Source organism: Scleropages formosus, chromosome 17 (assembly GCF_900964775.1).
Source record: "Scleropages formosus chromosome 17, fSclFor1.1, whole genome shotgun sequence".
Classification (NCBI taxonomy): Eukaryota; Metazoa; Chordata; class Actinopteri; order Osteoglossiformes; family Osteoglossidae; genus Scleropages; species Scleropages formosus.
In genome coordinates this window covers 24,226,078-24,250,238 of record NC_041822.1, presented here as the reverse complement: position 1 = coordinate 24,250,238, position 24,161 = coordinate 24,226,078, and the positions used below count along the sequence as shown (strand labels likewise).

General features: G+C 45.7%; 2 protein-coding genes and 1 non-coding gene across 5 annotated transcripts; 1 reads left to right on the top strand and 2 right to left on the bottom strand.

Annotated features, from left to right (window-relative positions):
• Positions 1-8,879: 8,879 nt before the first annotated feature.
• Positions 8,880-8,952, bottom strand: trnav-uac (transfer RNA valine (anticodon UAC)). The gene has a single exon. It is a non-coding gene; the product is annotated as a tRNA-Val (tRNA).
• A 1,028-nt stretch (positions 8,953-9,980) lies between these two features.
• Positions 9,981-15,681, bottom strand: LOC108921888 (transmembrane and immunoglobulin domain-containing protein 2). 3 transcript variants are annotated; one of them, XR_001965094.2, is made up of 7 exons: positions 15,257-15,681; positions 14,114-14,461; positions 13,402-13,518; positions 12,944-12,987; positions 12,669-12,761; positions 11,146-12,275; positions 9,981-10,329 (listed from the first exon to the last, which is right to left on the bottom strand). XR_001965094.2 is itself a non-coding variant. In XM_018731613.2 (6 exons), the coding sequence occupies exons 1-6, from the start codon at positions 15,330-15,332 to the stop codon at positions 12,162-12,164; spliced, it is 792 nt and encodes a 263-aa protein (XP_018587129.2). In that variant the 5' UTR covers positions 15,333-15,681; the 3' UTR covers positions 10,921-12,161. The 3 variants fall into 3 exon arrangements, 2 of the variants coding, with proteins under 2 accessions (XP_018587129.2, XP_018587130.2); XM_018731613.2 differs by lacking the exon at positions 9,981-10,329 and having other exon boundaries at positions 10,921-12,275; XM_018731614.2 differs by lacking the exon at positions 9,981-10,329 and having other exon boundaries at positions 10,921-12,275; positions 15,272-15,681.
• Positions 15,682-16,814: 1,133 nt separating this feature from the next.
• Positions 16,815-23,289, top strand: LOC108921900 (transmembrane protein 233-like). Its single transcript, XM_018731634.2, has 3 exons — positions 16,815-17,117; positions 20,647-20,781; positions 21,400-23,289. Exons 1-3 carry the CDS (start codon positions 16,944-16,946, stop codon positions 21,409-21,411), a joined length of 321 nt encoding a protein of 106 aa, XP_018587150.1. The 5' UTR covers positions 16,815-16,943; the 3' UTR covers positions 21,412-23,289.
• The last annotated feature ends 872 nt before the right edge of the window (positions 23,290-24,161 follow it).

Genomic DNA, 24,161 nt, shown 5'->3' with positions numbered 1-24,161 from the left:
CCCCTCGGCGGCCCCTCGGCGGCCCGTCGGGCCCCGCGGTCGTGCGTGTGGACCGCGCGGGACCCGGCTTTGCGGAGTCAGGAGAGACGTGTGCGTCGACACTGTAACCCTTAAAAGTTGTTTTATTGCTTCTTGTTCTGTTCTCTTTTTATCCCTTTTGAAACTTCATTTTAAAATTTCTAATAAATTATTTTAAAGACATTCTGCTCATGTTGTGCTTTTTGTTTCTAGGGTGTTTCTAAATGCTGTGTGTGTGTACCTTGGGACAGGGTGCTAAATGGCAGAGATGCAAATGTTTTCAAGGCCCCTCACGCACTTACCGTGGTAAACGTTAACAGCTACCCTCCTCGTTGAAGCTGCCTTGTGCAGAAAGTTCTGGAAGCTGAAAGGAGCTGCTGTTGTACCCTTGAGTCTGGTGGCTACATGTCTAGTGTATCTTCCGTTAATCTCGCACTTTACCCCAAGGTCACGTTTGTGCTCTGGTACTTACTCTCTTGTGGATGGCAAGAGAGCAGGATAGTTGGGGCTGCAGGTCGGAGGGCAGTTGGTAGAGTTTCCGTAAGGTGGGGGGGGGTGTAGAGCAGCTTGCTGGCGGTAGCGTTGGCGTTGCGTTCGTCAGGATGGTTTCGCTTACGGTAATACGTTGAGGGTCTGCGGGGTGGTTGGGGGGGGGGGGGGGATCCGGGATGCCGGACTTCGCCGCCGGGCCTCCCTGAGGTGTCGTGGGCCTAACGCGACGAAACCCCGACGAAGGGAGGTGCCCACCTGACGACCTCGGTGAAATACCCATGTTGGCACCTTGCGAATCCGTGGTTGAAGAGGAGATGAAGTCGCTTCCTCCTGAGTCATGGAGATCCACGATGGCGTCGACCGGGGTTCACGCGCAGGTTGTTGAGGCCGGTGGAACCGGGCCTCGTGTGCAGCCCTTGACGCAAGCGCACGGGACGCAGCATCCTGTCTACGCCGAACGTCTCATTTACCCATTTATACAGCAGGGTCATTTTTACTGGAGCAATTCACGGTAAGTACCTTGCTCAAGGGGAAGTGGGATTCAAACCTGGGTGTCAATGATTGCAGTGGGATGGATCTAACCACTACGCCCCCTGCTGCTCGCTGAATAAGCAGTAGAGTAACTATGTGCGTTTACTGCGTAAAGCATGTTAGCAGGGTGCGAAGAAAACACTTGTGGTTTGCGTCTCGGGCCACTGCTGCTCCCACAAACACACGCGCGCGCACACACACACACACACACACACACACACACACACACAATCTTCTCACCTTCCAGCTGAAGTCAGTCCTACTAATAGAGCACAGGAAGCCCATGACATCCTGGGCAGTGAACACAACTTTAAAATGTGCTTTGAACACATATCTAGTATAGCGCGCACCGCCGTGCTCCGCTGGGCCTTTACCTTCATTACCGTCTATTACTAGTTTTATTTATTTTAAATAATTTCACGAGCAGCAATGGGCTGCTGTAAGCGACAAGAAATCGTCCGAACTCTATGTCCACCTGTACAAAACAAGGGCTGAAAGTTGCAGTATTTCACCGTTACAATCATGCAGCGCTAAGAAAGTTCCAGAAGGGGGTCCAGATATTAGAAAATTAATGCGGTTGCACAGGTGAAATGTTAATTTTCCAGGCGGAAGAAAGTTAAACATCCATCCCAATACCCAGAGGAACTTCTTTTGTGCACCGGGCCCATAAATCATATTTCCTGACTGATGTTTCATAATTAAAAAAGAGAGTTTGCGAGGTGTGTTAATGGTCAGAAACGGGAGGACCGTACAGGCTGTTTGCTGAATGACCGGGTCTCTGCAGCTGACATGATCACTGACCCAGAAGTGACCACATAAACATGTTATTACCTTACATGTACTTAAAATATGATACTTTTTTATTTATTTATAGATGAAGTGTCACTGTTCAATGTCAGACTAACTGAGCAGGGAGCCACAACATGGCATTTCACGGTCCGCAAGGAACAGCGGTCACCCAGCAGCCCTTTGCCCATTCGGGCATCGGGCTCCCGGTGAAACTCTGAGTAACATTTTGCGAAATAGAATCATGCTATTTTTTGCACCCGAGTCCAGCGCAAATGTCGCCCCAGATGGCTATGAGGGGCTGCAAAGCGTACGTAGGGCAGAGCGTTAACCACAGTGCCTCTATGTGCCACTTCTCAGGTCTCAAATAGAGCGGCTACTTCTCCGCATAATGGTAGGGTGAGCACGTTTGGTCGGTGCCAGGAGGCCGAATGCGCGAAGAGGCACAGAATTGGCCGGTGTGGTGGTACAGCGCGTGGAGCTGCTGTCTCACACTTTGTTGGTGGTATGAGAGGATGTGGGTTGGATCCGCACTCAGTCTGTGTGAAGTTTGCGTGTTCTCCCTGTGTCTGTGTGAGTTTCCTCCAGGTGCTCTGGTTTCCTCCCACACTCCAAAGACATGCTGTTCAGGTTCCCCCCTTGTGTGTGAATGACAGAGAGAGTGTGTGTGTGTGTGTGTGTGTGTGTGTGTGTGTGTGTGTGTGTGTGTGTGTTTCGCTGATGTATGGATGAGTGACCCAGTGTAAGTAGTGTATCTAGCAGTGTAAGTTACCACAGTGAATAAGGTGTGTGGGCTGATAACACTACATAGAGTTCATTGGAAACAGCTTTGGAGAAAAGTGTCTGCTAAATAAATGTAAATGTGAAAATATATTGGAAAGAACAATACCACTGGCTAAAGAAATACACACAAAGGAATGGGGAGACTTGACAAGCATGCAAAAATATAAAAATGAACAATAATATCGCACATATCATCTGAAAAGCGTCTGCTGAATAAATGAAAGTAAATGTAAAACTGCATTAATTGCGTGGCGACAGCAACGCTGCCATCGAGTGTGTGGCTGTGTGACGGCGAAATGGACTGAGAAGCGCCAAAGTGTCGCATGGCACCTGCCACACAGAACACTGAAATGCAAACACCTGTAACATTTATTCTTGCGTCTCACACTTTTCTACAAAGCAGTTTACAATCCGAATTTTGGACACTTGGCTACTTACACTGATTCACCCATTTACAGAGCAAATGAGAGTAAGTGCCTTGATCTAGGGTACTAGAGCAGGATGTGGGATTTGGACCCTGTGATTATGAGGCAGGATGTGGGATTTGGTGCTCTGATTATGAGGCAACAGCTCTAACTGCTGCGCCACCTATTGTCAGACTCCTTATATAGCAGTTTGGAGGAAATTCCATCTGCGCCACATGATCTGCTACGCTGAGCCATATTGAGCGCATCTCAAAGTCTCTTCTTTCACCGCTTTTAACCCGACACCCCGGGACTTTGATGACTTGGTGTCCTTTTTATCCTTTTAGATTTTTCCGGAAGACGGAACGCTCACCACAGAGGACAGGCGGCGTTCACGATTTTCACCACAGCGCCACAAATAAATGTGCTCGCTTGCATGTCCGTCGCCAAGGCCATCCTGGAGAACGCAGCTCAAGGTCTCTGGGATGTGCGGCATCATGGGGGGGGGGACAGACCGAAAAATTTGGACGCACGCTCTTCAATATCAATATCGATTTTTGGATCCAATGGAATGACGGGCTTTTGTTTTTTTTTTTTTTTCTTGTCACATGGTGGTAATGTCTTACAGGGATGTCAGCAAGTAATAATAATAATAAGAATAAGAATAATATGTAAAATGTAAGTCTTTGGACAGAAATCTGTGGTCCTCAATCATAACAAAATAATAATAGTATCTCATTATTATTATTATTATACTACATTGCTGTGATTGGTCATTTAGGCAACGTATACTATGCATACACTTTATTGGATGCTTTAATATTTTAAGGGCTCTTTGTTCATATGACAGATCAACACTCTCTTCAGTGAAACAGGTAAATTGTGGTTTTTTTTACCCAGAGGAGCAGGAAACGGATCTGGAACACTTTAATTGCTGGCGTAAGAAGAGAGTTCACCTTTCGCTAAGCGCTCAGAGGGCCGCTGGCCTGTTTGTACAGCACCTCCGTCTCAGTGACAGGTACCTGCAAGGTGAACGTGGGTAAATAACAGCTTCTGCTGCACTTTACCTTTTCCATAAGTCCCAAAGTGTAAGTGAGCCACGAGGAGCGAGTTGGACGCACCCGACTCCTCTTCCGCCTGCAGCACGAAGCGTCTTCCCTAGAGGCCTCGTTCCCTACAGCTGCTGAACACAAGGTGCGCAGGTCGGTCACACGTGTGCATGAAGCCTTTTTTTTCTATCTGCAAACGTTTCTTGTTTTAAATGTGTTTGTACAAAACGAACAAATATCAGCTGCAAAAACCTTTCGCTCCTTTACTGTAACACGAAAGAGACGAAAAAGAAGTGGAGACACTGGGTCCAGCACTTGAGGAACGGTTGGGAAATGTGCTCAGACTGGGCTTTTACCACCGTTTCATTACTCTGTTTCAATCAGATTTTTACATTATTTTTGATTAATAATCGTCTCTCACCTCCTTTCCTGCAGTACGTTATGAGGAAACTTGCGACGAGTCCAACGACAGCTGGCAGAACCGAATAGAGGACAGCGGCACTGGTGTCCTTCGTCGACGGAGGTACACGAGAATCTGAAGCTTTCAAATAAAGGCTTTAAATATTATCTGGGCAATTAAATTGATTTTACATGTTCGGACAACAGAAGGAGGGACACACAGGTGTCCTTACGCAGCAAATCAGCTCGACTTTCACGCATTTTATTCACTAGATGCAGTAAATCAGTACTAATATAAAACTCTTTAGATTTGATCATCAGTCCTGGTAATTAGTGTCTAGGTGATCAGATTTATTCAACAATGAAAAGTCTAAAGCAGGACTTCAAGTAGTTACAGTCAGCATTTACAACCCCAATTCCAAAAAAGTTGGGACGCTGTATAAAATGTAAATAAAAACAGAATGCCATGATTTGCAAATCTCATGAACCCATATGTTATTCACAATAGAGCATAGAAGACATATCAAATGCTTAAACTGAGGAAATGTACCATTTTAGGAAAAAAATAAGGTGAATTTGATGGCCGCAACACGTCTCAAAAAAGCTGGGACGGGGGCAACAAAAGGCGGGAAAAGTAAGTGTTACTGAAAAGAAACAGCTGGAGGAACATTTTGCAACTAATTGGGTTAATTGGCAACAGGTCAGTAACAGGGTTGGGTATAAAAAGTGAATTTTAGAGAGGCAGAGTCTCTCAGAAGTAAAGATGGGCAGAGGTTCACCAACCTGCGTCTACAAATTGCGGAACAATTTCAGAATAATGTCCCTCAACGTAAAATTGCGAAGACTTTGAATTTCTCATCATCTGCACTACATAATATCATCAAAAGATTCCGAGAACCTGGAGAAATGTCCGCGCGCAAGGGACAAGGGCGAGAATCGATATCGGACGCCCGTGATCTTCGGGCCCTCGGGCGGCGCTGCATTAAAAACAGGCATGATTCTGTAATGCAAATCACTGCATGGGCTCAGAAACTCCTCCAGAAATCATTGTGCCATCCACAAATGCAGGTTAAAGCTCTATCGCGCGAAGAAGAAGCCATATGTGAACGTGATCCAGAAACGCCGCCGTCTTCTCTGGGCCAAAGCTCATTTAAAATGGACGGAGGCAAAGTGGAAAACCGTTCTGTGGTCAGGCGGATCGAAATTTGAAGTTCTTTTCGGAAACCGCGGACGCCGCGTTCTCCGGACTAAAGAGGAGAGGAACCATCCGGCTCGTTATCGGCGCTCGGTTCAAAAGCCTGCATCTCCGATGGTAACGGGGGTGCATTAGTGCCTAGGGAATGGGCAGCTTGCACATCTCCAAAGGCATCATCAATGCCGAAAGGTGTATATACAGGTTTTAGAGCAACATATGCTTCCATCCAGACGACGTCTTTTTCAGGGAAGGCCTTGCATATTTCAGCAAGACAATGCTAAACGGCATACCGCGTCTATTACAACAGCACGGCTTCGTAGTAGAAGAGTCCGGGTGCTGAACTGGCCCGCCTGCAGTCCAGACCTTGCACCAACTGAAAAAATTTGGCGCATCATGAAACGAAAAATACGACAAAGGAGACCCAGGACCGTTGAGCAGCTGGAATCCTGTACGAGACACGAATGGGACAACAATCCTCTCCGAAAACTCCGGCAACCGGTCTCCTCAGTTCCCGGACGTATACGGACTCTTGTTAAAAGAAGAGAGGATGCTACACAGCGGTAAACGTGGCCCCGTCCCAATTTTTTGAGACGTGTTGCTGCCATCAAATTCAAAATCACCTTATTTTTTTCCTTAAAACAGTACATTTCCTCAGTTTAAACATTGGATATGTTTTCTGTGCTCTATTGTGAATAAAATACGGGTTCATGAGATTTGCAAATCATGGCGTTCTGTTTTTATCTACATTTTTACACAGCGTCCCAACTTTTTTGGAATTGGGGTTGTAGTTAAGTCATCAGTCAGCTAACAGTTTAGTTAACATTTGGTTAACGCTTCATTAACATGAAGTCAACACATCGCTGACATTTCTTTAACACTTAAATAACACTTAGTTAATTCTGTTTACGGTGAACCCGCTCAGCCCGGACGGAACAACAGGACCTGTAGAGGAAATATAAACTCCAACACTTTTAGACGAGTTTATGTTGTTAAAGAAGTCAATGAGTTTTCAGCACAAACGCTCCTGTCTTACAGATGTCAATAGATTCATATTTCATATTCGCAGTCATACGTCACTGTCACCGCTAACCCAGTCAGACATAACTAGTGAAAGGTGACGGGAGAAAGAGAGACTAACAGATGGACACGCGGCAGCCGTCTGGGAATCGCGGGACCGAACCGAAACAAAGTTGTCTGTCTGCCGTCAAACAGTTGCTTCTTTTATTCTGTTTTATTCCTACTTCTGAGAAACACGGCTTGAGCTGTTCGTCTTACCTTTAATAGCCAGGAGGGTTCCGCTTCCGCTTATTTGAAAAATCTCAGGAATTTCCATAACCGCTTGACAGATGTACGTCCCACCCTGGTGTCTTTGTACGGACGTTAAAGACAGAGAGTCCAGTAACTGCTGCTTTCCAGCTATATTGTAAGTGTTGGACTGGATTTTACTGCAGTTTTTGTTCTCCTGGACCAGGTATCCATTGCAGCTCAGAATCCACCACACCCTGATTTGCTTCTCTTCAGTGGAGTTCACAGAGTAAGAGCAGTTCATGGTGACATTTTCTCCCTCCGTCACATGGAGCTCACGAGGCTCCTGCCGAACAGAGACCCGAACACCAGCATCACCTGCGTGCAGGTCAGCGAACAAATAGGAACAACTCAGTTGCGCTCAGTCGATTTCCAGGAAATATTTCTGAAATAACTGCACTCTTTTAATGTCGTTATTTCTGCCGCCCACCTCAAACTGTCACATTTTTTAGCTCTCACCCTTCATCACGGATCCGCTTTCGGTAACATATGAAATGTTCACGCATAATTTTTAATAAAATATTTTCTACATTTTTAAATGTATTCATAAACGCATGACTTGGTTGCAACTTCTTTGCTAAACAGTAGTATCAGCGTATGGATGCAGCCTCATCCAGAACTGAAGGCTTCTAAGACAACGGCCTAAGATAAAATTTTCCTCTAAATAAGGCGCAAATAGAGAAACTTATACAAACAATGTCATGAGCAGAAAACTGCTTAAAACAATTTTCTGGTAGAGAATTTACAAATTAATTACACTGTTAATGAAGCTAAAAATCAATACATTAGTAAAACTGTGAAGTTTCTTACACGAAACCAATGCCAGGAGACAAAGTGACATAAATAAGTGGAGCTTCTTCATGCGGTCCATCCAGACGTCGAGAAAGACCGAAAACCTCTGACAAGTTGTGGCGCCTTTCAGGTGCGAAAATTCGCAAATGAAAAGGAAATGATGAGGTTTCCACTGCAACTGGTCGTTTCCGTCTTCCCTCCTCACTTTCGTGTTCCTCGCACACACTGCGCTGCTGCTGCTGCTGCTGCTGCTGCTCTTTTACACACTTTATGAAACATTTCACACAGGTGAAGCTAACGGATCATTTTACCGCTCACGTTTCCAGCACCGAGAAGCTCTGCCCTAAACCACATGTACAAATCTGCACGCTCAGTGCGGGCTTTAAAAGCAAAAGTCATTGAAGTACATTATATTAGTCACCAAACTTAGATTTACATACATAAAGTTGCAGGAATTGTTAGGTGGGAGGAATAGCAAGTCATCGGAACGTAAAAATAAACTGCGTTTTTCACTCCGTTACGAATGAAACCTTAGCATTTCTTTTATGCTTCAAATGACAGAGCAGGCCGGTCGTAAATAGTTTGTGGGAACTTGGAGTATTCGGTAGTGTAGAAATGTGGGAATAATGTAACGCTGGTTTTTTAAAGACAGGTTGGAGGTGGAAATTATTCACACTTTGTTGAGATGTTCTATGCGACAAATCTGGAGCTATGAAATCAAATATAAATTGAATAGTATAAACTCTCTGGTAAAGCTGGGTTTTTACTGCAGTCATTGAAGCAAAAGAAAAAACAGCAAAGGTTCACGTTGTACGTGAATAATACACATGTAACGGTATAATAAAATACGCTTCTTAAAATGCACTCGTGTTTCAAAGACATTTCTGACACACAGTTATTTGCCCATTTATACAGCTGGATATTTTTTTTTTTACTGGAGCTACTTTAGGGGAAGTACTTTGCTCAAGGATATTACAGCTGTGGGTGAGATTCAAACCAGCAACCTTCAGATCCAAAAGCAGGGACTCGAACCCTTACGCTACAAGCTGCCCCTCCTCACTCTAGTTTTCTGCAGATAAATGCATGTTTATACAATAGAATTAAACTGCATCTTTTGCTATGCAATGGTTCCACTGGGGCTCGAACCCAGGACCTTCTGCGTGTAAAGCAGACGTGATCACCTCTACACTACGGAACCCATGGCTTCTGGTGTAATAAGAAATAATACATTGTGTGAGGTCCTAAGGCATAGATGTATATTATAAACTGAACAAATAAGCTGTAGTGCACTATGGTTCGATGTAACGTGTCCAGTGTGAGAAAAATAATATTATTTATGAGGAAAGAATAGCGCTTTCGCTAAGTGTTCAATATTCTTTTTGCTTCCAGCGGGGTCAGTTTTTTCACTAAATCGTTATTGACAAGAGAGGCTGGAGAGACAGGTGTCGCCCCTGCATGACGGCCTTAATCCCGGCACGCTGTGCGAATCCATTTTTTACGGTACATCGATCCACCTGGAAGGTTGTTAATAATGGCTTTAGTTTCAAGGACTCGATTGGCTTTAATGGTCACAGATCCAGGAACCCTCTCAGTCTTTCTATTTATTATATATATGGTGATGCTTTAAAGGGCGCAGGGGCGCAGTGGGTTGGACCACAGTCCTGCTCTCCGGTGGGTCTGGGGTTTGAGTCCCGCTTGGGGTGCCTTGCAATGGACTGGCGTCCTGTCCTGGGTGTGTCCCCTGCCCCTCCAGGCCTACGCCCTGTGTTGCTGGGTTAGGCTCCAGCTCACCGCGACACCGCTTGGGACGAGTGGTTTTGGACTGTGTGTGTGTGAGTGCTTTAAAGTATGTGAACCTCTTGCATCCCATACTTTTACCACGAAATGGTTATTTAATGAGAATCAGTGTTTCTCATGTGACATAACAGGTGTGTAATGATCAAATTCCATATGTCCTTCCCGTTACAGGAAACCGTGTGTGCAGTAGAAACACACAAGTAGCGTAAAGGTGTGAAATGAAGTGAAGCCCAAGTTTCGCTGGTTAAACCAGGTAGGTAAGTAGAGTCAGGGGTGTAAATCGTAGTCATTTATTCGTTTTGTAACATTTAGATTTTATCAGTTCATTTGAATATTTTAAACAGGAATAATGACCATCCCTGTCGGGTTCACATACTTTCAAGCAGCACTGTGATGTTGTATTTTATTCATTTCCAGTACGGTCGTCTCCGAGCTCCATCCGAGTTCTCCTGTTCTCACCCGAACCCCCCTTTGAACCCACTTTTGAGTCCCGGAGCTTCGCCGGTCAAACGCCGCGTATTTCTGAACAGCGTGTGGCGCTTCCCGGAGCAGAGAACGCAGCAGAGAGCCAAAGAGCTGTTGCGTCTGATGGTTCTCCTTCTCTCTCCATCCCCGTTTGCACCTTCTCGCAGCGAAGAAGGTGTTTCGAAAGGGAAACGGGAGCTATGGCGACTAGATGCTTGTTTACTGTAACCATATGCAAGTGTCAGGGCACCATGGCAACCAGGTGCAGCCGCTGGAGCGTAAGAGGCAACAAGCTGCAGAACAATCCCAAATTCTGTGTGGAAAAAGAAGACGTAAAGGTTTTAAAAAGGCCATGTGAACGTTCCCACGAGAGCGACCGCAGGCTCGTCTGAAAAGTAGGCCGGGTGGCGGCGGCCGCCTGGTGCGCGCGCAGCGCTGCCCGACCGGAAGGCCCGCGTGCGGTCGGGGTTTCGGCGCCGGAGCTCGCGAGGCAACGTTGGCAGTCGACCACCGGCCCGTTTCTTGCTCTCCCACGGGTCTAGACGCCCACCTCTGCAGCCCTCGCCACACTCACGCAGACGCACGCGCGGCTGCGCTCGCCTCCACGGCCCCCGTCCTCTCACCTTGCGGCCGAGACCGCAGAAAACAGCGTGTGTTGCTCGCAGAACAAACGCCCTGCCCCCTGGACTCTATTTATATATACGCAAATTAATTGTGTCAGTTTATGAAGAAAAGATGTCAGTGTAGAATTGCAAAAATGGATTATTGAAAAAATGTCAGTTACGCATTGCCAAAACATGTTCATCTTCCAATAAATCACCAACTATGGTCTTTGTTCGTGTACATCAAAATAGTTCACACGCACCAAAAAAGTAGTTTTTAAATATACTTTATTATTGCTGTTTATATGTAGTATTAAATATGTATATATGTAAATATGCACAATACATACAGTGATTGTCCACACATTTTATCTGTGAGCCACTTTGACATAAATCAAAATGTTTTACTCCACTGGACCGCCTACATCAAATTTAAAGACACAAAAAATTCACTTAAAGCATGTAGTATTAACAAACAGCACAAATGACGACATCGAAGCGCAACGAGTGAAGGTTTAAGAGCCCACCTGATGCGTGACACCCGAATGTGTGAAACCGTCTTCGTCTCGACATTCGCGACACTGCGGGTGAACAGCGACCTCATGAATCATTATTGCATGAATTATTACATCCACTCCATTATATACCGCACTGACATCCATGGTCGTTCGCACACCTCCGCACAGATGCATATCAGTAAAATGATCATGTTTTTACCAGGCTGTAATAAGGCAAAGCCGTCTGACACCCCTGCTTACACCTCCCGGCACATTTACTAACAGGAAAGAAAAGATATCAAAATAGCATTTGGGGAAATTTTCAAATGCGTCAAAACTGATGTATTTACAACTTAAATGACAACGAATTCCGTGGAAATTGCGGCAGTCAAAAAGAAAAAAAACAGGCTGAAATCGAAACATGCAGCACACGAAGTGTCAGTTTGTGCGTTGAATTGATTTTGAATAAAAAGAGTCATGAAGTGATGCGACTAAATGACAAACTTAATCCCAGTAAATTAAGGCTTAGTCTGCAACAGAAGTTTCTGAAATATGGAGACAATACCTTGTGGTCATATTAATTAATTATATATTTTATAATGTATTAATACATTACTTAATTAATTAATTAATAAAATTAATACAGGGAAGGCAAAACAGTAGGAACAACGAAACACTTTGAAGAGAGAAAAATGCTGCGTACAAACAGCTACACAGAGCCATTTCGCAGTAAATAGCAAGTATAAATATGTCTCAGCTGTAAAATCATCTGAAAACCAGCAAGTTAATATATTTATGATCAGAGAAGAGTTTTTGAAGAGGCCAAAGAGTGCAGAAAATCATTCTGGCCACATTTGAAATAAAAAAGCACATAAAGAGGATGAAGCTCACAGGCAGGGATGGAGAGGAACACGGGGAGGCGAAGCTGAGAAAAAGCAGACTATCGTGTCACTCACGCCTTGTGATTTAAGGTAGTCGAGCTGTGACAATATTGTAGTTGAAGAGACATTAATAATTAAAACGGCGATGTGACGCTTGGACGACCATCATCGGCGGCTCGTCTGTCTTGAGTGTTTGCTGGTGCAGATGTGTGAATAGACAACATCTGCATTCTCCTCCTTCCCGGGCTCCCCTAGGGCAGGCGGGCCTTCGCTGGGCTTCTGAAAATTCAGTTTTACACCGATTGTCCCAAAACCCGCTGGAAACATGAGCGCGGAGGCGGCCCCTTCACACCATCCAAATATTAGTTGAAAACAACAATTTCACTCCATCACGTCGCTAGAAGTATCATAATGGATCTCCCACTAAAGGCAACACATATCATGGTCTATATATTAATTGTAATAATATATATGTATCTCAATACACTGGTAAATGTAACCTGTTTGGGAATTAATATATCTTTGGAATTTTTTAATTTTTGTCATTTAAAAAGAGAGTTTACCCTGCATACAGAAATGTATCATTTACTTTTACATTGAATGAACCATTAAAGTAAAACCAGTTTGCGGATGTAACTGTAATGTAATTCCTATAAAAGAACCAGGATTTACCTTTCGAGGAGGGGCTGCTGTTTCAGAGACGCAGGGACTTGTTGGGAGGTTCAGAGTTGCATATTGTACATCTGTCTCACCATCATGAGATTCCTGCAGGGGTTCGAGCCGCCAAACAAATACTAGTACATATAATATACAATTATATATATATATATATATGCATGCTATATATAGTGCTGTTATATACCTCCACACACACACTATACACACATGTGCACACAGCACTGCTCTTTCAACTCTTTTTACCATTTACCTTACTGTGTTCTACCTACCCGACAGTCTGATTTCCTTTGAACGGAAGAATTATGGTTGTTTCCTAAAAATGCACAGAAATTAGCATCAATCTACACGAACCATTATGATCAAGAGTGACGCGACTGAATGTAGTTTTCAGTTTGAAAAATATTTCTTAGGTCGAGTCGTTTTTGGAAACAATGATCCGACTGAGGGGATGAGTCGGGAGGTAAAAACTTTCTAAATTATTACACTGGTAAATTATTACTTTAGAAACTTTACAACATATTGCATTATTTTCACTTAATAGTGAGGTTTTAGCATTATGGTTGAAATGTAGGAAATGTGTTATGAAAAGCACTGTGAAACCACTAATGTAATATCAGTCCTGAGACTTTATATCTCCATAGACACAGGCAAGGGTTATTATTATTATTATTATTATTATTATTATGACAGTTGTAAAGACACTGGGAGATGTTTCTGTATCAATTACCTTTTTTCCTGCAGTATATTATGAAGAAAATTGCCATGAGCCCAAAAGTCGTCAGTGCTGTATACAGGATGATGGAAATGTGTCCCTTTGCCGACGGGGCCGCAGGAGAATCTGATGCTTTGAAATAAAGACAATAATTTTTAATATGTCGGCACCCAACTGAAGGCTTAGTTTTCCTGTGATGCAACACTTTTAAATATAATGAATCATTGGTAAAATTAGACCTTAACTAGAATTATAATTTCTTCTTTTCAATACATGACATGTCCTTTATTTTAGCTCATCACTGATTTGCCCACTGAATTATTCTTAGACCAATTAGACATTTTGCGGCTAAAGTATTAATTTGCCGACTTCATGCTAAGACATTTATTTATAGCTTATTTCTATTTATGTGTAAATGGCCCATCTGGTGTTCAGCCAGGCTGTATCCCACAATGTAGAAATGGCCTGAATGGAATTCAGTCTTTTTTCTTTTTAAAACGCACATTTATGTTTCAATGAACCGAGCAGCGTCTCGTACGCAGTGATCGGTCGAGTGGAATTAAAGATCCGACCGGATGAGAAACCAACAGAGGGCCATGCAGGGCAGCTGCCGGAGAAACACGAAGGACTCAAGCACATGCCCGTGGTAACATTTACTCTGCGCGTTTTAAAAAGAATATTTCAAGGAACGGCATTTAAAAAGTGACCTTTAGCAATTAGTCCTTACCTTTAATAACCAGGAGAGTTCCATTTCCATTTCTTTTAAAAATCTCAGGAATTTCCAGAACTGCTTGACAGATGTACGTCCCACCCTGGTGTCTTCGTACAGACGTTAAAGACAGAGAGTCCAGTAACTGCTGCTTTCCAGTTATATTGTAAGTGTTGGACTGGATTTTACTGCAGCTTTTGTTCTGCTGGATCAGGTATCCATTGCAGCTCAGAATCCACCGCACCCTGATTTGCTTTGCTTCAGTGGAGTTCACAGAGTAAGAGCAGTTCATGGTGACATTTTCTCCCTCCGTCACATGGAGCTCACGAGGCTCCTGCCGAACAGAGACCTGAACACCAGCGTCACCTACACACAGGGGACATAAATCAGAATTCGAGCAATTTACAGCACATGGCGAAATGCTCAGATCTTTCCATTTAATAACTTAACAATTACGGTATAAAATCATCCTCAACATCCTTCCTCTTGTCAGACATCATTTCAAACGGTCTTTCAGGCTGGATCATGTTCAGGGCAGTTTCACCTCCTGCTCCAGTACCTTTGAGGAAGGGACTACATCTACATTCATCTGACACTTTTCTCCAGAACAATTTACACCGTTAATCTGCTTACAATTATTTGCCCATCCATACAGCAGGGTAATTTCAGCGGAGCAATTGAGGGTAAGTACCTTACTCGAAGGTACGACAGCTAGAGGTGGGGATCAAACCCGTGACCTTTGGATCCGAAGGCAGTAGCTGTAACCACTATAATACCAGCTGCCTCCTCAGTGCAAACTCTCAATTGATACAGTACAGTGGTAAATCAGTGCAAGTAACTTAATGCTCTAAGTCACTTTGGAGAAAAGTGTCAGATAAATGAATAAAGATAATGGAAAAATCACCATCACTCTGGGAGCTGTCAGCGTGAACGTGTTGGACAAAACTGAATAACATCTGATTGTTTCCTTCCATCTTTTCAGATACGAATGTTCATTTACCCTTAAACCTTTAAAAGTCCTCTATCGTGTTCACATCCACTGACAGGCCCCGATTCGCCCAGAAAGGTTCGCGTCTCGAACCCAGCCGAGCCGCCGCCCCCAAACGCACGGCTGACTTTCCTTAAGGGCTCGTGACTTACCCACTTACCCTGGTAACTTACCCAGGTGTTTCTCACCTGTCCAGCACGTGAGGCTCCACACTGCGAAGAGAGACGCGCTCCAGACCATCCTCATCATCGCATCTCGGCATCGGGGCTCATGTGTCACCGGCGCGGCCTCTCGCCGGGTTCATCGTGGGCGACTCTCCAAGTCGAGCTGGAAGCAGATTTCGGCGATCGTTAGAGCTCTCGAAAGGTCTGAAAACCGTCGAGCACCGTGCGAGAGCAGCGAGGGGCGGCGCGCACTGCAGGAGAGCTGCAGAGGTGAGGTTTCGGTGTTTCCCACGATGACTTTATCGGTTTCCTCCGAGCCATGTGTCAGTTGACACACATCCTATGTGTCGCTGCTGCAGGAAGAGAGCGCAGCCTCCCGCCCAAATAATGAGCTCAGACAACACGTTTTCTCTCATTAACTCAATCGCTCATTCCTCGTGACAGCGGCCTCCATCAGCTCGCCTCACACGGCACGCAATCCAGAAGTTTCCGCAGAAATGGCCCCGCGCAACTTTTCCGGCGCAGCCTGCAGGCCCCGCTTATGAATAATTATTTATGGCGAATGTGTGTGTCCTGCACGGGCAGAGCCTTTTCCCTGTGTTTTGGTTATAGGTACGAAAAAGAGTCGCGGCAACAATTTCGGAAGATGTGATGAAACCGCGAGGAGATGGAGCAGAACGATGGAACGTTTCTCAGAGTCCACGGTGACTTCTCTAAATCCCCCAAAAGCCCGTCTCGCGATGCCTATAAATACTAGTTATGCGAAGAAGAAGAAGAATGAGATATTTTATGAAAAATATGAGGCTCCACCTAGTTTCCTGCTCTCGTTCACACCTACACCTACAGGTGTGAAACTGTCGATTGTGTGAAAACGTCAGTTGTATCAAAGGGCTGCCGAGACGGAACTGCTTTCACCTCTATCTTTACACTGACTCGGAGGTTAAAACACGGTATGCAATCTTACATTTACATTCGTATGCGTAGCAATGACACGTTTCCCATAGTACGCCGTTAAGGAACTAATTCACACATTGATAGGACAGGGTAATTTTTACTGTGTCGGTTCAGGGTGAGCACCTTGATCAGAGGTACCACAGTAGGAGCAGGGATTTGAACTCGGGTCCTTCAAACGCAAGATAGCAGCTTTGACGGCTACGCCACATGCTGGCTCATCTTACCTTTATGTGAACATTATTGAAAAAGTTAAATTAATAATAATAATCGTAATAATAATAATAATAAAAAGTTGAAAACTTTTGGTACAGCCACCGCGACTACGTAGGAGGCCCTGGCCTCAGCTGCTGAGCCAGCACGGCGGGACCTTGGCGCCCCCTTTCTCTGAGACATACCAAGAATAGACGCCCGGGGCCCATAGCTTTCCTTCACCGCCGCCCTCGCGCCCTTCTGGACCCCGTCCATGCGCTTTCAGTCCCCCCCCTTTGCGCTACGTCTCTCCTACGGCTCCACACACTCAGGGGGGGATTGTGTTCACCCTTAAAACTAATTTGGTCGCCTCCCCGCTGGAGCTCAGTGTTCCCGCCGCCTTCTACTCTTACCGAAACGCAGCCGTGAGCCGCCGCTGATACTCGCTGTTCCCGTCGACCTCTCGCCGGCTCCCCGTCTCTCTCTCTCTCTCTCTCTCTCTCTCTCGCTCTCTCTCCATCTCTCTTCTTTATTTCTCCGTGCGCTCGGCCCGATGTCTCTCGGGGTCGTGGATTCGGACGTGAAGCGCCCCCTGGACGGGGAGCACCAGGTGAGGGGCGAGGCCCAGAGAGCGCCCCCCCTGCGGAATTACCTGGCCCTCACCATCTTCACCTGCTTCTGCCCAGCCTATCCCATCAACATCGTGGCCCTGGTCTTCTCCGTCCTGGTGAGTACCGAACGGTTCCGTACACCTGTGCGCTTCAGCTTTACCTGTGCGTGCGCGTGTGAGATGTCCCAGTGAGTACAGCAGGGTGTTTTACCACCCTGGGACAGTATGTTTGTCGTCTGTATGGAGGGGGGTGATCAGCGTGGGTCCGGAGCGGTTCTGGAAATGCTGACTCAAACTCGAGTAACGTACATCATCCTGCAAGCAGGTGGCGCAGTGGTTAGAGGTGTCACCTTGCACTTAAAGAGCACAGGTTTGAGTCCCAGCTCCTGCTCCAGCACCCTTGATCGAAGCATTTACCTTCAGCTGGTGCAGTAGAAATCACGCACTGGAGAAAAGGGTCAGGTAAATAAATAAATGTGAATGCAGGGCGCAGGAATGACTCAGGGACCTCCCAGCGATGCTCTCCGGTGTCACATCGCCTGCGCTGAAAAGCCTTATCGCAGGAACTGTGAAGTGACCCACCAGGGTATGACAGTGGAACCAAAGAAGATGTGAAACTCAGACCCTGAAGGCACAAGTGGCTTGAATTTTCGCCACTATGAGTCTCCCCTCTGAGCCCTTTTTGAGAATCTTTTTTTAATTTTTACGCAGGTAAAAAAATCCGTGCTTTTCTCGGCTGTTGGTTTTAATGGTTTATTTTATGTCTAGACGAGTTTATCTCTCTCAGCACAAAAACAGAACTCCTCTCTGTGAGAAGCGCGTTGTTCGGCTAAAAGGAGTCCGACGCTCTGTAAAAATAGACCCCCGTGTTTCAGCTCCTTTGTGCATCTGCGCTGCTTTGAAGAGCCCAGCAGCTCGGTGCCATGAGCAGGATGTAGAGGATGTATAGAGAAGGGACCACCGGCGCTTTCCTACGGCTGGGGGGAGCCGGAGCGCTGCTGCTACGAGGGCGCTCGTGCTCCACAGGGTAGGACGGGCTGAACCTGCGTGGGGATGCGGGGTGTGCTGGGCGACAGCAGGTGGGCAAAAGGGCTCCCGCAGCCAGATCGAAGCCCTCGGAGGAAAGCCGAGCTCCTCCTTTCCCATCCTGGGCCGCTCAGCCCGGCTTGTGACACTGAGTCACACGCGGAGGAGGTGAGAGACTGCCGGCCCGCGGGACTGAACGCGGCAGCTGCCCCTTCTTCGAGTCGAAACGTGTGCCCCCCCCCCCAAGCTTCCCCCGCATGCACTTCGCCCACGTTTCGGACCCAGCCGCCCTGGCATGCATCTCGGCGCTCTGGGTTTCCCGGCAAGGCGCCGACTCACACCGCAGGGTCGCATCTGTGTCACAGCATCGCCCCGGTGCCGGCACACCTTCCAAACCACACGCGCACCTGAAATCGAGCTCCCGGGCCCACCTCAAAGGCCCCCGTCTTCCCGCACGGCCATCCACTGCAAGAAATCGACGAATGCGCACACACACCTCAGCGCTCACACATTTCTCAACAACTTCTTCCTCTGAACAGTGATTTTTAGATGTACTCCTACGTGCATAGCGGGTACACAGTAGCACAGCCGGTTGCACGGGGATTAGAACTGCTGTCTTTGGACCAGAGGGCCGGGGTTTGGATCCCTCATGCTGCCGTAGAACCCTTGATCAAGGTACCTGCCCTGAGCCGATGCAGTAAAAATTACACAGGTGTGTGAAGTGTTAGAAAAGATGTAATTTATAATCTATTCACGTGGCATCGGCAAACAGCATGAGGAGAATTTGGCGGGTCGATGAAATCTGGAGTTGCCACAACGAGTAAAGGTACCTGCATAAGCAAACACCATACAACTCACAGGGTGTGTGAGAACATGTTTGCAAACATCAACACAGCACTTCCTGTACCTGCTGTTTTCCGGTAGCTCAGTGTATATATTTATCTGACACTTTTCTCCAAAGCAACTTGCAATTATTCATCCCTTTACACAGCTGGGCACTTTTTACTAGAGTAGCCTTCTGGATAGACACATTGTGCAAGGGTCCCAGAGCCAGAGGTAGGATTCAAACCTGCAACCTTTGGATGCCAAGTAAGCAGTTCTAACCACCGCATTACCACCTCACGCTGAAGTGTCTCTGCAGAACCTGCAGACGCGCTTTGCTCGTAATCAACCACCTTCTCAGCATCCCGTTCATCCAACTCGTACAACACAACTGCTGCCTTTTAGCAGAAACAAACTTCGTAGGCAATATTTTATTAGAATTCCCAGGAGTGAGAGCAGCTGCCGGTACTTGGATAACCAGAGGTTTTTTCCTTTTCTTCTTTGGAGTTTTTTGTTTTCCTCTCCTCAGCTGCTTACTGGTTTATCCTAATAGTGATCTGTAGCTGTTTCCTTTTGCATTTTATCATTCCCTAGAGCTTTGCGTAGTGCTCTGTGCCACCAGGGTGAAAAGAATGCCATGTAAAAATAAATTGAAATGAAATTATCAGTCCGCACGCTGGCATGGAAAACCCCTCTCTGCTTTTGCAGTTTGATTCATCTCCAACGCTTTGTTGTCCTCCCACAGGTCCACCAAAATGTTCCTATTGCTCTCATTGTAAAGCATTGTGTGACACAGGAGCGGGGCGCCTATCTGGCCTACAGATCGGCCTCCGTGCCTGGAAAGGGCTCCGGGGAAACTGTCAAAGGTCACCGCAGTATCCCCGTTTCCTGCACGCGTGTGGGATGCAACTGAGCATTGTGGGTATCTAGGGTATCACGTCTCAGCGGAATGATGGAATCGTAGACTCTGTGTGCCAGGAGCTTTACAGTTATATAAAGGGCATCTTCAGTTTGCAGTGTAAAAAGCGAAAAGGTTCGTCGGCGGATCCCCCACAGTAAAATGAGAAGAGTTCCACTTCCTCTGCGAGATTTGATCCCGGCACGTTCGGGCGAGCTCTCGCTACCGGTCTCGCTGAGCCACTTTGCCGCTGAGGGCTGAAAGCGCTTTTATGTGTGGAATCTGTGTGCTTAGGTCTGGATCGGAATGAATCAAAGGGCGCAGAGAGCGGCAGAGGCCTCAGTAGCGAGGCGAGCGCATCCCCTCGGGGTGGTGTCGGCTGCTCCGCTTCTCTGCGCGCGCTCACTCAAAGCACCTCCCGTGGCTTTTGTGGCCGAGACAGAGAGCGAAACAGAAAGAAAGAGGCGTCCTCTTCAAATCACAGTGTGATCTGCCACATGTTGCTGCACCAGCTTCTTGCACACGCCTCGAGATACGCGTGCAGGAGGCCCAGGAAGAAGTGTTCCAATATAATATTTCACGGTGTTGTTCTCAGAGGCACCAAACAGGCATTGTGCTCTTCACTCCATCTTTTTCTGTATTGTGTTCTCATGTGCTCTGCTCACATGGATCCAGGATTATAGATGGGGTCAGAAGTGGGATATTGGCTTATTGCACACAGTGGACTCCTTCATACATCGTGAAATTTATCCTACAGATCAATGCCATGTTTGTCACATTTTAACGGATCACACTTTGCTTCGTCTCTTTGTCCGCCTCCACATAACCATCCCTTTTTCCCCCTTTCCTTCCATGTTACCTCCTCCTGTCGCTGTACTGTGTTCCAATCCCGGCATGCAGTCACAGAGCAGCTACGACGAGGGTGACTACGAGGGCTCCCGGCGCCTAGGCCGCAAGGCCCTCCACTTGGCCCTCGCCTCCGTTGTCATCGGCATCCTGGTCATAGCCATCTACTGCATCGTCCACTTCACCACGGTAGGAGCCTGTCTGCGCTTGTGCCCAGTTAGGGGTGCCCCAGGGTACAGTCCCTGGCTCATTCCTTTTCAGAGACCCTTTGCCCCCGTGTCCTTGTATCCAGTGTAGTGACTCACCTAGCGTGAGCTGGTCACAGGCAGATCCCGGTCATCTGCGGCTGAGTCATCCCAATCCTTGTATACGGCACGGAATCCTAACACTCCTGGCATGCCACTACAGGCCACCAGGACCAGCCAAGTCCAGTCCACTCCAACCCTCGGCTATTTTTTGCTGCATGTTCCAGCACAAGGGTACTGATGTCTTACTCAGTGCTGCACAAACATAATCGTAATACACGCCTATTTACATAATTTATATTTTAACTACAGTAGAGTATCTGATTTCTTGCCACCTGGTCCAAGGTCAAAAAGTGAAACTGAGTTTAAATAGTAGTTGCTAAGGATATGGGGATTTGAGTATGCAGTTTTTCATTAAAAAGCCATTCTTCCTCACTGTAGTGCATTTTTCATGGCTTGAGTTAATTTTGTCTTCAATCATAATCGTATGTGGCACATTAACCTGTCCAGCGGGTTTGAAAAGCACTGATTTAATCTCCCGTATTTGCCTTTAAATTCCCAGCATGCAATCTGATCCTTGAGACTCAAAGAAGCAAATGAACAAAACGGCACCGAGAGAAGAGTGCTGATCTCTCTCTGGGCTCCTGGACCAGAGAGACCGGTCTGCCGTCCCACAGAAGACACGCCCGCAGATTGACGTTCACCGCTTCATTTATTTTGTGTCCATGTCACACCGCCAGTGCAGCCTCATTGCATCTCGAGGCCTCCCTTTTTCACATCTCTCCGGAGGAAATACACATTCAGTGCTGCTAAAAGTCCTGGAAATAAATGCAGAGAATTTCTTAGTAAGTCTAGCATGCCAGGTGAGTTGATCTAAGAGTTGCTGTCTATTATGAGTCCACCAAACAAAGTACTGACCAAAGAGGCAAGCGAAATGTAGTTTTGGCATTTTTCATGATGCAGTTACTATAATTCTAACTCAGGAGTTGAAAAGGATGGGATAGTCGATGTATTAATCAGCGTTTTATTGACATATTATAAGCATGTTCATAATCAACCATGACAAGTATATGTGTGCAAGTGAAACGTACGAGTCACACATTTCTTGTACTGTACTGCATGTTTGAGATGCAGAAATTCATAACATGTGTGCTGTTCCTCCTGAACTTGTGCACTTGTGTCTGCGGGTAGTTCTGTGCAAGGAAGTGGGGGGGCCAGGTTTAAAGAGGGCATCAGCAGAGACCCTCCTATCTTTACCACCATTGTCACCCCTAAACCACCAGTCATAAAGCTTATGTTTTCTACACACAACTTACTGTGGTCTGCTAAAGAAAAATGATGTCATTTTCTCCTCCATTCAAATGCTTTCTTTTTTTTATTGTGTATATGCAGCATTCAGGTATGTATGTTGGCACCGTAGGCTGAGACAAACCATTATTTATATACTTTTTAGTAACTTTTTTCAGTACCAGTCAAAAGTGTGGGTCCACCTGCTGGAGACTTTCTTTGAGATCACAAAGATTTTGGTTGACAAGTTTGATCAGGAAGCGAGCTGCCATGTCTTACCAGCTCTTCCCAGAGATGTAGGACACCTCTGGGTTGCTTTGAAAATGAAATTCACTCTTCTGTCCACTTTGTCCCATACAAATGGGGCCCAGTTTGCCCACATGTACTCATACCTTCCTCTGGTACCTCATGTCTAAGAATCGCATGCTTAGTTTCTCCTAGAATTCCAGTGCCTTGACCGCTATGCCACCTGCTGCCACAATGCCATTGATATACCCTTCAGTAGACATAACTTTGTGAGGCATAGAGAAATTGCTGAGCTGAATTTGCCGAAACTGCAGTTTAGGGACTGAACGTCAGAGTGCCGTTACATGTAAATGAAGTTCAGTCACGCTGGTTTTATAATACCTAATCTTGTATTGCGTACCCTTTCTTTTTGCTGCTTGAAATGTACAGTAGTCCTTAAGGAGTGGGTAGCATGAATAAAATGATGGTGCATAATGCCTTTTGTCAACTGCAAGTAAAAAAAGATTCACTTTGAATATTTGAAAGCTCCTGCTTCTCAAGTTAAAGTTGGCAAGGTTTTATCGTTCAGAAATCTGACTGTTTCGATAAGAAACAGACGGTGGTTTCCTGTGTTATTGCAGCAGACTGTCAGTCTATATCAGAGTAATTTATATTTTTTTTTTTTTTTTTGCAAAAAACACATACTGCCTCTCTGAGAGTAAGTATTTATTGATTTTTTTGTACATTTGATGTAATTTTTCCCCCCATGTACTTGTACATTTTCTTTATTTTCTGTGTTTTTTCAATTAATTGTTATGCTTCCCTCTCTTGGCGTATTTTAAGATGCTACTGATTCAGTGACAATTAATATATTAAAATGATTCATTAAGATGAAAAATAACGAATCTGATGGACATGTACAGATGTTTTAATAAAGAGCACACCCAAGATGATATTACAGTTATAGAGACATTCTTTCTTCTTTTGAGCGAATTGTTGCATATCAGGATTTGATCCAAAGGTGCCACTAAACAGTAAAAAACGGCGTACATGCCTGCAGCTATTTGTCACTTCTTGTCGTGTGTTCCAGGATGTTTTGACCCATATATCACTGCAAATCTTACACAAACATGCAAACCGGAAGTCTAGAGAAAACATTTGCTTTTTCATTTGCAAGAACCAATGCAACACCTAATGCGAAGAGAGTTTTCATTTTTGCAGTTGGGTACTTGACCACAAAATCATTCTTCTTCATAATGCTGGGAACTCAAATTGGCTAAGTTTATCTTTATGCACCGTGCTTTCATCTTTTATTTGCATTCTCATGGAAGCTCTGCCTCTTTGGTTCACAGGATTATGGAAACTCATACTTTTGCTTCATTTTCAGATAAACCCATTCATTTTTGCTTCTTTTCCATGGAAATCCCTTCACTTTTGTTTCATTCAAATTGAAACTTTTCCGTTTTTGATTCATTCCCGTGGAAATCCTTTCACTTTTGCTTCCTACCCATGGAAACACTTCCGCTTTTGATTCTCTCTTTTGGAAACACTTCCATTTTTGCTTTGTTCTCATTGAAACCCTTTCAGTTTTGCTTGCACTCTCAGAAACTTTCACTTTTATTGCACCCCTTGTGGAGGAAACTAACGTGAGAAGTCTTGCCTCATGCGTGTGCAGTTACAAACGGGCACAGATGGCAGTGCCGATGGGAGCCCTCAGGGAGCTGGGGGTACGGGGGGGGGGGGGGGGGGGGGGGGGGCTGCTGGACGCAAATCATGGCCCTTACTCATCCTTGCCTCCTTGACTCCACTCCG